Raw genomic sequence first — 13,259 nt, forward strand, 5'->3', positions numbered from 1 at the left:
TCATTCAGCCTTGGTTGAGCATAACCGAAAACAGAAAAAAATTTAATTAAATTAAAGCGTCAAAATAACCCAAACTAAACCAGAAAAAAAAAAAAGAAAAAAAAAGAAATGCATAAGATGCTTCAAAAATAAAATACAACAAAATGGGCTATTAAAGTAAATGATAAAAATCCAAGAGAGAAGTCAGCTTAAGGGCTTTCTTGTTCTCATTTAAAGATTTGTGACCCTGGACCACAAAACCAGTCATAAGTAGCATGGGTAAATTTGTAGCAATAACCAAAATACATTGTATGGGTCAAAATTATATATGTATATATATATATATATTATGCCAAAAATCATTAGGATATTAAGTAAAGATCATGTTCCATGAAGATAATTTGTAAATTTCCTACAGTAAATATATAAAAACTTAATTTTTGATTAGTAATATGCATGGTTAAGAACTTTATTTTCTGAATATTTAGATTTTATTTTTTTGCACCCTCCAGATTTTCAAATAGCCTATAGTTGTCTCTCGGCCAAATACTGTTATATCCTAAAAAGCCATGGAAAGCTTATGCATTCGGCTTTCAGATGATGTATACATCTCAATTTTTAAAAAAAAAGGACATTTATGACTGGTTTTGTGGTCCAGGCTCACATTTTCAGATGATGTATAAATCTCAATTTTTAAAAAAAGGACATTTATGACTGGTTTTGTGGTCCAGGGTCACATTTGTATAAGGCATGTTAGCCAAGATCAGACGGCCTTGGCGGTCTCCGCAGCAACGCGCTGCAGTGACTGAAGCACAAATGGCGAGTGGGCGTGGCTACGCGCGCTCTCCGTCCCTCCTTCCCCCGCTTCGTGTGGGCTGTAGAAACGAAACACGACACCCAGATAGAGGAGGAGGAGGAGGAGGAGGAGGAGGGAGAGAGAGTTACACGGAGTGAGTGGAAAAAGAAAAAGTCCGTGGAAAGAGAGGGAGAGAAGTGGATCGGGCATTTCTGCCTTCTCGTTTGTTATGATTTTGTCGGCTTCGCCTCGTGTTTCAGCGAGAAGGCTTGAATATGCAACTTCGCAGCGTATATGAAGTAACGTTAATCAGGAGTTCAGCGCGGACACGGTCCTCCTCCATCGGCACGACGCGCTCCGATATCTGACCGTTAAAGAGCGATTCTGTCCGGCCACAAGGCAGCGGCGAGCGTCCTCCACGTTGGGGAGGAAAAACAAAACGCGAAAACTCCAAACAAACCGGGGGAGGACGAGTGAAGGGGCTGGATTTGAGGAGGAAAAGTTTACAGAGGAGCTTTGTGTGCGATCCTGAGCTCACCGAGAGGAAGAAGTTAATTTAATCTCTCTCTCTTTCTCAGTTAGCACGACTGCTAACGAAGCGGCTAAACTCTCCAACATGAAGACCCCGGGCGATACGGGTAAGTTTTCCCACACAACAACAACAACAGATCGGTTTAATCCAACTTTAGATTACTGTTATAAACAAGTCAAGATGCCAGAAGCGTATTTTAGAGAGTTTTTGTCGTTTTAGATGAGTTTAACTGCAGCCCGCTAATTCCGCTCGGATTGGGTTAACGTTATGTGTTTATAATATTAGTATTTCAAGCTACTTTTTGTGCACAGACTTTAGTCAGACAAGTGTTAAAAGTCACGGTGTGCCATACAGTGGTTTGTGAAGATGAAAGTATGAACAAGCTGGCAGCTAAAGTTAGTTTTAATGAGTTTTGGGTCTTTCGTCAGGTTTTGTGTTGCTATACAGATCACTGCCATATTGTATGGCATCTACAGGTATTTGTTTGTAGCTGTCATTCTGTCTGGTTCGTTTACCCAAAAAGTTTGCTTATAGAGATTAAAATCGATATTTTGGAGCACACAAGTTTTCACAACTTTTGAACCGTCCCGACTTGGACAGTCAGGTCTGTTTTAGATGTAATTCACATGGTAAACGCGTTTATTACGCTCCCAGGTGCATATAAACATTATGAGAAAATGTGAAGGTGTTTAAAACGGCTTTATAACCGCTTGTGTTGATCCAGTATGGCATCCACCATTTGCGAGCAACTTTCAGCCATTTGGCCCTGAGAAAGTGGCATCCCATCACAGCGCCTCTCTGTGTGTGCTGGAGGATTTTACACAAGATATTTCACATTTCTGCTTTGTTTGTGTTTACTGGTGTGTTCAGTTGCTTTAGAGGGTCTTGTGTCTACAAATGTAACGTTAAATGTCTTTTAAATGTTTCACGCGGCTACAGCTCTTTCAGTATGTCCTACTTTTCTTTGTTTACTTTGCACGGAGGCTAAGCTGACAATCACTTGGTCTGGTTGTTTGACAAGCTAAAACCACTTTTCTGTACCCTTCAACTGAGCAGGAACGTAATAAGATTTTTACTTTCAGTTTTGCGTTTCGTAACTGTAATATAAACAACATGTCAAAGATATGCAAGTACTAGATTAAGACTCTACTACTAGATGAACTCATCTGACTATTTGTAATATCACCCTTGTGCATCTGCTATCTTAAAGTAGTCTTGCATTGTAATCTGCGCTTTAGCAGCTTGATTCATAATAACCTGGTGAATATTCATCTGCTTGTATGGAAAAATGCTGCCAGTTCATGTCAGTTCAGTCTCTGTTGGGTGTCTGAGCTCCACCAATGCTGAAGTCGTGGTCTTATGCATTAAACCATTAGCTAATTCTTCCATTCGTCCTCCCCCTCATTTGGTCTGCAGTATAAAGTAAGGCTTCTTATGGTATGGTAGAAGTTTTCCATGTTGTGCGTCGTGTCTGGGACGCAAGTCTGCGTTTTCGTGTGGGTGTTCAGAGGTGGGGTTCTGCACACACTTACTAGCTCATGTCAACTCCAAACAAAGTGGGATTTTAAAGGTAGCAGAACTCACAAAGTCTCTGATCTTAGTCATTTTCATTGACCCCAGGGCATTTAATTTAGTGTTCCTGCATGAGAAGTGCATTGTGGGTAACAATGCCCAACATGTAGGTCAGGTATGTGCTGGAATTGATTTTATCCATCACCCAACCCTTTACTTTAAGATTGGAAAACAAACAGAAGGTGAAAAGAGTTTCTACAAGCGGAATTGAGCTGTACGTTTAGTCTTTGTGCCATATCAAATTGTTCTTTTTAGGTGAAGTCTTCCCCGCCCAGGTCACCTAGGCTTTGTGTTGGAGCGATGAGATCGGCCCCTTTCTTTTGAATAGCTACTTTGCCACCCAAGGGATTAAAGAGTCACCTAAACCAGCTATTTTACTTGCTGGTTAATAATATTGTGTTGGAATGAAGTCACTGCCGTACTGCTTTGATCACATGTCAGCTTTTTCTACTGTTAAGTTTTGTATCAGAATTTGGCTTAGATCACAGAAAAACACATTTATTTTGTATTAAACCGCTGCTGTTGTAGGTCCAGTGTGCTTCTCACTAGGGTTTATGCAAAAAGATACACCGTTGCATCAGTTTGTTTGCACTTTGGCACTCTTGTTTGGCCGTCAACTCTTGCCCAGCTAAGCATGATATCTGTCTGTCTGCCTTGTAGGCCAATAAGTGGCCTATTTTTGGTGCCTTTTTCCAATTGCGTTATTCGTTATATCAACAGTTTACCACATGTGGGTCTCACATCTGGAACCGGGCTCTCTGTTGTCTCTTCCAGCGTATGAAGTTAAAGGGACCCACATGGGCAATTAGCCAGCGCTTTGGGAGGGTGGAGGTGGGTACCATTATTTTTCAAAGGACGGTCAGGGTGGGCTGAGCATAGGTGTTGGTGTTTAATTTCTCCTTCGCTGCATCGGCAAGAACGTGCCATGGGTGTTTCTTTTTACTATTTGGATGTTTTTGCATATTTTTTACTCTTTGTGAGCATAAGTCAGTGAGATGAGTGTTAACGCTGTGTTAAATTCACCCTGAAACCTTCAGTTTGAAAATGCAGCTTCTCCATAACAAACCATTGAGTATGGAGGAACCTTTTGTTTCTGTTTTAAATGTTTGGATTCCTTTTAGACAACTAGTCTTGCTTTTTGAGTTAACATGTGTAATCAGGCCCGCTTACTTGTCTAGAGTTGCTCAGGAAGTGTGCATGCGATTGGCTGGTGTGTTTTATGTGGCTCAGCAGATTGGCAGTGTTTCCTGGCCTGTTGTTTTTCCTGGAAACACTGTCTATAGAAAACATCTAACCCAGCCACACAGTGAGACTCGTTTACTACGATTTGACCTATAGTGACACAGTTTACTTTCTCCCTATTAAGCTTCTTTTCAGAATATTTAGAAAATTATCCTTGCAGAAGTGAAGTTTAGATATCAGCTACCAGATACTTTGAAGCTTCCTTGTCACATCTGTAGACTTTTTTCCTTCCATTAAAAAGACACACGAGTTATTATTTTTCAATTTGAACGGGGATGACTTCTGCCAGAGCTAAAGTTAGTTCAAACAGAAACCTCTGTCCTAAATTTTCTGCTTAAAATATAGACAGTAATATATAGTAGGAAAGCTTGTGATGAGCTCCTGTTGTCATAGGACATCCTGTTGGGTTTGTGCAAGGCATTTCCCAGCATCTCAAGATGGATTCAATCACTGTGACCTGAATAATATTGCCCATCTTATTTCAAAAGGGCTTGAAATACCTTCTCTTTTTATCTTTCTTGAGTCAGTCTCATTTGTTTTCCTGTTTGTAGTCTCAAATCAATAGGCCTACCTGTCTGTCGGATTCAAGCTAGTTTTCTTGAAAAACAGGGTTGATCTTATGATGAGCAATACGGTTTGTAACGGTGTGCTCATCGCATATCTTTGTTTCTCTATAGTACGCAGGTGGTGTAAATTTCAGGTGGCGCTTTGGCATCTAGCGGCACACCTTTCTTTAATCTGCATTTCAGGTGCCTGTGTATCTAATGCCATGCACGCTGTATCTTTGTGCCAAGCAGGTTGCTAACCGAGGTTTGAGCTCAACCGACTTGTGTCTAGTGGAGACCACGGTTTGGTGGGAACTCTGAGGTTTTGTCGAGACTGCGGCTGACAGTTTTTCCCCCTGTGTGTGTTTGTCTGTGTGAGCGTGTGGCTTTGGCCGTCCTTTTGGTGTGTGTGGTCTCGCTCGTGTAACAATTTGTGAGTTTTCGATAATTTCCCTGACATTTTCAAGAACGTTCCCCTTTGGAGTTTGTGCCCGGGCTTATGGTGAGGAAAGTTGTGAAGTGTTAGCGAGCATTCGAGAGTTTATTTTCAGTTTAGAACTCGATCTGAAAAGGAAGAACGGGGCAAAAAAATAAATTCCTGGGTTACTAGGTTGGGAAGATTTGTTGGCGTCACAAACACCACAAATCAGGTTTTTATGTCACGTCATATTGCACACTGCAGGCAAACAAATTGTCAAATAATCAAACACACTTGTCTGAACTCTCTGTCTCTCATATGAAGTATTGCAAAGTCCTATTTGTTGTAGTAAATCAGTTTGTTTGGAATGTTCATTTCAGAGAACTAGTTAAAAATGATATGTTCTCTGTGCAAACGCTTGTTTTATGTTTTCTTTTTGTACAGAATATTTGTGGCTTTAAATGCTGTGTTTTCAATGATAATTATAAAATTTGAGTGTTTTTTGGTATGCATGAGTCAGGATGGATGACTAGTCAATTTGTTTTAAACACTTTTTTAATAAAAAAAAAAAAATAGTTTCTGTTTTCTAGGTTTAGCCTGTTTTAGTGCACATTTATCTGTTAGAATGTTTAATTTAGGACCTTATTGTTTATGTACATTTTTCTTCATAGCTTGTTGTGAACTATATTTTCCAGAGTAACGTTGAACAACTTAAATAGGCAGCTTATAGCTTTGTCACCATTTTAAAGTATTGTCCCCAAATAAAATTAATTGCATTGAACTAGTTTTTGAATTTGTCTTTTATAGATTCTATACTAAGATTCTAGATTCTATCTGTTATTTTGGTGACAAATATAAATCTGGGTGATTTTGTGACAATGGTGCACCCTATTCCCATAATATGGTTGTAATGAAGACAAGAAGTCATGGTTGAAGTATGTGTGTTTTGTGTGCGTATGTGTGTAGAGCACATAGTTTATTAGTGGGGCCCAGACCCCCCACATTCCACTTTAATGGCTGCTGTCTGTGTTGCATTACACACACACACCAGCCTACGCTCAAGGAGGCGGCACACACACACACACACGTTCCTAATTCTCACAGTTGCACGCTTTCTCCGTCTCTTGAGCTGCCATCTTTGTGGTGACGCCACTTTGACTTGCTCCCACTTTTATTTTTATGCAACCAATTTATTTTTGCAGGCAGGATCCAGTGCTGGTGCAGCATGGCTAGGAATACAGAGACAGAGAGGAAGCGAGTCAGTGATCATGATTGATACTACATAAGGGTCACACAGACTTGGTCTGGGCTCCTGATCTGAGTCACGGAGGTCTGCGTGGAGGAGAGAGTACTTTCAGAACCTGTCAGTGGGTTTCCGATTCCGTGTAGGCCACTGAATGTGGTGGTGGAACTTTTAGCCACTTTTGCAGAACAGTGGAAATTAGAGTATTAACAGACAAAATTATTCGCGAACCGAACTTTTTCAGTGGGATTCTGATGTCTTGTGGCTCTTAGGTGATTTCCAGACCTTTTAAGCGTGTGGTTTTGAGTAGAACGACCTATAAAGTCATGCCGGCCTCAATGGGACATTTAGCCTAATTCTAACTTCATCGAGAGCTAGTGGCTGTGACTGACATGTGGCCGTGCATAGTTTGCGGAGGCCTGATGTCTGTGCGCTAATGGAAAGCTTGTAAATAAAAGGCCCATTAGCAGCGAGGGAAAGGATTGGCGAGGGTTCTGGGTGCTGCAGTCTTGGCCCAGGGTGGGAGAGAAAATAGGGAGCGACCGTGGAGACGACGTTCTAATCCCACAGCTGGAGCTGCGGTGTGTGCCGTCAGCAACTGTGTGCGTCTCTGTGCGATCGTCTTTGGAGGAAAATGAAAGTGAAGCCCAAGTCTAGAGACTTAACCACAACACAGAACTTGAAAAGAGGCAATCTATTGACTTCTCGTTCTCGGCCCCACACCGCCACCTCTTTTTCCACTCCATCATGCTCTTGATCTCTTTTGTGATATTACGTTCTTGCGCGTTCTTAATTCTTTTTTATTTCAACCCTCTTTCCAGATGGGTGGTATCGGCGCTGAATGCGCAGCACTCTATAGTCATTGTGGTACTCTACAAAATAGTGTCTAGGAAACTACGTAATACAACACACTGATATGGAGGTGGAAAGTGGAATTAAAGTCAATGTGAAATCAAAATAGATTCCCATTTACTTTCTAAATACGCACTCATGGTTTTAATGTGCTCAAATGATCAGTAAGCTTTTTTTTTAAATGAAAAAATAATTCCTTTTTCATTGTTTTAACTTTTTTTTTTGACAAAAATGCATGCTAAATTGAGCATCAATCTATTGTAAAGAGACCTCAAAATGCTTTCATTGCTCTCAGCCTTACTTTTTAAGACGTTTTGAACTCCTTTTTCAATATTGTCTAATATGTTTAGATAACAATGGTTGCAAATGCCAATTCTTGTTGACTTTAGAAGTGAGATGCAAGCCATACTCATTGCCCGCTGTGGTTGGTCGTTAATGGGGGAGGTTGAACACACCAAACGTTGCCTCCAGGGTCCCCATGGAGATATTCAGACACCTAGTCTCCTGTCTGCCACACTCTCAAACTCGTTCGCTTTTCTTTAGACATTCCACAACACACACACACTTCTCAGCCAGGTCACACACATACAATCTAGAGAATCACCTGGGGCCCAGATGACTGTCTCCTGGCCAGCCTTTGGGTTTAATGGTGCTTTCTTGCAGTTGATGTGGACCAATCATAGCTCTCAACAGGTTGCCAGGGCTTGAAATCAGACAATCACGTTGCCGTTTCACGTTATTAGACGTTGCATCATTGGCAAAATGCAAGCTTAGGTTTATTACAGTGCTGGCTCCACCCGTTACTTCAAATACAGCATTCAAGGTTTGAATGATGCTGTTATGGCAACTATTTTTTTGGTATATCTTCGAGTCAACATTTGCTAACTTGACCGATTTTGCATATCAGTTGAGTACCTGTCCCCATCCCCCAATCGACAGGTAAATCTCACAATGGGGACATCAACCGAGAACGTCTTCAGACGTGCTGCAACAAGTTACAGAGCTTTGTGTTAAATGCTATCTTTTAGACGTTGTTGCTGGAGAATTGTCTTAAATCCTGTTTTCAACATCATGGAAATTGCAGGGTTCACCAGCGAATACGCCTCGTTTTTCAGCAAGACAGAAACTTGCACAGCTTTGCATTGCTGCAAGGGGTAGGTATGGCGTCTATCGCCAGTTGCAGCCACGTGGAAATGGCAATAATAGAACAATGATCTCCGACAACTGGACGAGGAAGAATCGGAATCAAAGCCCACAACTGGGAGGGAACATCGTAGAGAATTTAGTAAGCTGTCTTCTGAACAGACCAATAATAGGGAGTGCAGTGATGGGGCGAGACAGACGCACACCATGTTTATTGCTCAGCTAAATCGGTTTAAGTTTGTGTTGCTGTTTTCGGCAACTCTGGAGAAGAGTTCTCCTGGTCGGTCCTGCCCAACCCTGTATAATCTGGCACAGGCTGGGTGATGGCAGTTAAAATTAGCTGCTCTGAATGAGCTCGGAGCATCAAGGAGAAAACGCTGAGCTTGATGATTGTAGCCAGATTCAGTCTGGCTGACTTCCACCTGCCCTCCAAGACCAGGAGGGTGAGGTTCGCTTTAGTTTCTCTCAAGTCGTCAGCATTACCATGCACAATGTCGCTGAAAAATATCTTGAAGTCTCCCATTCCTTGTGTTTTTTGACCATACAAAGTCAGCAATACTTCAAAATGTCTTCCTCCTTTCTTCAGGTTCGGGTGAGTAATTGATGACATAATTTTGGTGAACTTGCTGAAAAGTTCTTTTAAATTTGGAAGAACATGCACCTATATAGCGGGAGCATTAAACACACCTAGGTTGAACTTTGTGGCATAGACATCTTATCAGTTTTTTGGGGGTTTTCTTATCTATAACCGGTATCTGGAACTGGAAAAATCAAGCAGATCTGCACTGGTTTTCCTTTGATTGATCTTGAAGTGCGAACAGAAGTGGGGGAAGGAAAAAAAATTGGTTAAAAGTTCATGTAGAAGTGGCTCCCAGCAGGAGATAAAGCCAGGATGAAAGCTTTACTCTGATAAGATATTAGAAATCCACGTCTCTCTGATAAAACGTAATGCCACTATCACCCTTGCAACCTCGGCGGTTCTAATGACTTTTGCTCGGCTGCCGGAGCGAAGGCCACTGGAGTGTGTGTGATTTAACACTCTGATGAAGAGAACATGATGGCTGGGAGACTTTCAAGATTGAACCGTACCAATTCCACATTACCAGTTAACTGAAGGGCTTGCTGTTTTCTGCTTCTTTTAACTTTTTTCCTGCACTGGTAAATCATGTTTTTAATATCTTACATTGAAGGAATTAAACTCTGTTTTCTTTCAAGAATAATACGGGTATAATTTACGTTTCCTATTGAGTGGCCAATATCCATTTTGAATTCTTAAGAGATTGCATCAAATATAGGCTTATAATTAGAGGCTGGCTTGTAGGATGATTTAAAGGATGGTGGCTGGCATTGATTAATTGACCAATTTATCACACATACTTAATCTTTACTGCCCTGGAAAATAAACTGATTATGTTGTATTAATTAACTTGATTAATAATTCATGATAACTTGATTATGATAATTTCTTTTGAAGAAGTTTGGCAAAATTATACCCAAAATAGATAAAAAAAAAAAAAAAAGAGTTCTTGTTTTTCATTCTTTAAGCATTGGTGTTTGTTTAGGTTTTGTGTTTTTTTTTTTTTCTTTCAGTTTTGTTGTTTGATTTTCCTCCGTATTAAATACTTGTTAAATGTATTAAATATTTCTTAAGTATGGTTACTTTAGTTTCGGATTAGTTTAGTTTCTTAACGTATTACATAGTATTTCAGTTCTGTTTGATTTATTCAAAGAATTTGATCGAATTTCATTTACATTTTGTTTTCTTTTTTGCAAATTATATTAGCAGCACTGAGCATAACATGTTTACATGTGCACCACATGTCAAACAACAAACCGTAAGCTGTGCATTTTTATAGACTTGAACATTTGCTTTCTATAGTAAATCCACAATTAGTTCTTGACAGACACTGAACTTTTGTGCAGCTAAATCCCTTTCTAAGGTAGGAATAATACAGTTCATGTTTCTTGCCATCTTCAAAAAAAAAAACATAAATATCGGCTAAGTTTTGGAACAAAACGCATGCAAAAACATGTATAGTCTTCAGGTATTATGCTCATCTTGCATATTGAACCCAAACAGCCGAGTATTGGTGTGTCGTCATGAGGCACAAGCTAATGTTTCAGAGAGGTTTCTGATGATGCTTGCAGGCCCGGTTAGCGAGTGCACACGTGGTTCAGGAGACCTGCACAGGCCTGTTGGTAAGGATTATTTGGCAGGTGGCCGTCACAGGCTGCTCCTCATGCTCGGCAGTCCTCACATAGCAGGAAAATTGGCCCAGAAACTCGCCCTGCCTGACCATTTATGGTTGATTTAATCATATCCCTACGAGGAACTCCCCTGTGACGTGTCTGGTTTCTGTCTGGGCAGAGTTGGCCGTCGCGTTGCGGCGTCCCGGACATCTGGAGCGCTGTCTCCACCGCCGTGTGCCGGTAACTGGAGTTTTTGGTCTCGCTGGTATTGACTTGAAGATTGTAGACATGAAAATAACGGCTACTTGATGTTTAGCTTACGGAGCCACAGCTGTGAAAGTATTAGACATAGCTAATGGCTCCTCCTTGGCGACGGCGTTCGGGACACAAGGCGCTCTTCAGTGTCTGCTTGGGTGGGAAATACCCTCATGGTGTGACACGGGTGGCAAAATGACCTAGAGTCTTGCGTAGTGCGGAGGATAACGCGCGTGCAAACATAATTAAACACTTGATCCCTTTTGCCCTCGCTTCTCTCATATTTGGGTTAAAGTGTTCCCAAAACACCTGTCCTAGTGCGCAAAACCACACACTTTAGATCAAGGAGACAGATTATCTGTATTTTGACTATAATGTAGATTGTTGGCACAGGTTGCCCGTTGCATTATTTTCATACTATTGGGATAGTGGAGTCTACGCTTGAGTGTGAAAAAAAAAAAATTCTGGGTTTTTTTTTTTTATTTATTATTTTGCATTTCACATTTTAATGGTTTAAAAATGGTCTTTAATGTTAAAAATGGCAATATTATCATAATAAATAGGAATGCACTATGTGTGCAACAATGTGTTGTTGCATATTAGCTTGTTTTTTTCCCCCATTTAATTATTATTGTTATTATTATTATTTTGTATTGGTCAATATTGGGTTAATTTTTTATTGTGCATGCTCATTTCCCCTAGTTTTGCGTTTAGATTATTTTTCCCTCTTTTTAAACTTTTTAGCACTCACTCAAGTTAAAAACACTAATCTAACACTAATAATTTAATAATATTAAATAATATTTTAAATAATAATTTATTAATAAATAAATAATTTAAATAATATTTAATAGCACTGTTAAATTTAATTTATACATTATTGTACAATTGTACATGTGTAAATTCTGTTTGAGCATTTAAATGTTTGATTTTATTTTATTAATTTGTTTTATGTAATGTGAATAAAACAATTTGATTTTGTTAGTGTGCATTTGGTGCAAATCTTTTGCTGCTTGTTTATTACGTCAGTTGCGTTTCACTCTGTCAGCTCTGAATTAGCTTTCCTTTATTCTAGAGATGCCGCTATCTGTGTAAACTTGATGCTGATGCCTTTTCTATAAGTGCTTTTCAATTTCATTTTGCACTTTGTCACGCCTCTGTAAACTTCTGCGATGGCCCTGACGGAAATAGCCTGCTGTGATCAATCAACCTTGACTCATTTACAGTTAAAGTGATAATGCCACACTCGCGGCACACAGGCAAGTATTATTCAGTCAAATAAGCTAGTTGTGCTGTGTGTCAAACACATCCTAAATTAAAACTGTCGCAGCGTTTACCTAGCAACCGTACCGTTCATTTTTCAGTGTTGTTGAGAGCTTATTATTTACTCCACCTTGGTCTGTGCGTTGATATTAAAGTCATATTGACATCATATGTGATGAATTTTGTTGCAGTAAAAAGGTGTTTAGAGTGTCAATTGAAGTTTAATGTTAATGCATAAGTAAGCCGCCTTCATTATATATTAAACTAGCATCCATTTTGCAACCAAGTGCAACTGTAAACCTTTGCGCTTTGGTGGCGGCACTTTATTAGCATAGACGGAAAATCAATAAAATTAATTTGGAAGCATGTAAACTGGTTGTAGCAATTATTTGAATCTTCTTCAATACAGTATTGAAGTCAGCTGTGTAAGCAAATTTCATTGGATGGCTGCATGTATGTATCATTCATCCACTTTCAGACAGTTTCTCTGCCCTTTTCCAGTCTCATCAGTGTCCTCAAGAAACTCACACCGCTGGCCTGACCCTTCAGTAGGAAACTAGAGATTAACCAGCAGAGTATCAGCACACCACCTCCAGTTAGCGCTGCACCGGTGGCTCAAATGCATCCGAAAGGTTGTTATTTGCTTTGGGGGTTATAGAAATGAAGTGGAGGGATTTACGTGCCTGTCTGCTGCCTGTTAGGGGCAACAACCCTGAACCTCTCCTGTCAGGGTTGGCAAGAGGAGGCATGACTGTCTTGTGGGCAGGCAAATACACACTCGGCACGTTATGTAAGAGCACATGGCGGCGATCATGTGAGGGCTGCAGGCTAGTGCTGCGCATCTACAGATACCTGGCCGACGCTTTGATCCTCTCCTCTCAACCTGAGTGTTTGTTCTCTCTTTCTGGTTGACTCGCTCTCTCCATATTCTCCCCTTTCCCTGTCTGTCTGTCTGTCTGGCTGTTGTCCACTGATCACCTTATTCTGCTCAGTGTTATTTAACATTTTTCCTGTGTACACTAAGAGCGATAACTATAAATATTTACTATTAATATTTATTAATGCTTTCCACACCAACAAATAATATTATTTCAATGCTCAAGCTCTTTAAGTTTTGATGGATTCTGATTGGCTTTCAGTAGGGATGGGACGGTACACCTACCTCCCCGATTTGATACTATCGCGATACTTGGGTGCCGATATGATATGTATTACGATTTTTTATTTTT

General features: G+C 40.2%; 1 protein-coding gene across 2 annotated transcripts in view; it reads left to right on the forward strand.

Annotated features, from left to right (window-relative positions):
- The first annotated feature begins 842 nt into the window (after positions 1-842).
- The window catches only part of LOC306847675 (ETS domain-containing transcription factor ERF-like), a 29,658-nt gene continuing 17,241 nt past the window's right edge, over positions 843-13,259 (forward strand). The window contains exon 1 of one of the 2 annotated variants that reach the window (XM_079381771.1): positions 843-1,413. In XM_079381771.1, the coding sequence (XP_079237897.1) occupies positions 1,392-1,413 (22 nt within the window). In that variant the 5' untranslated portion in view covers positions 843-1,391. The remainder of the gene's footprint in view (positions 1,414-13,259) is intronic. The other variant, XM_079381770.1, reaches the window with a different exon arrangement.

Source organism: Barbus barbus (assembly GCF_936440315.1).
Source record: "Barbus barbus genome assembly, chromosome: 27".
Classification (NCBI taxonomy): Eukaryota; Metazoa; Chordata; class Actinopteri; order Cypriniformes; family Cyprinidae; genus Barbus; species Barbus barbus.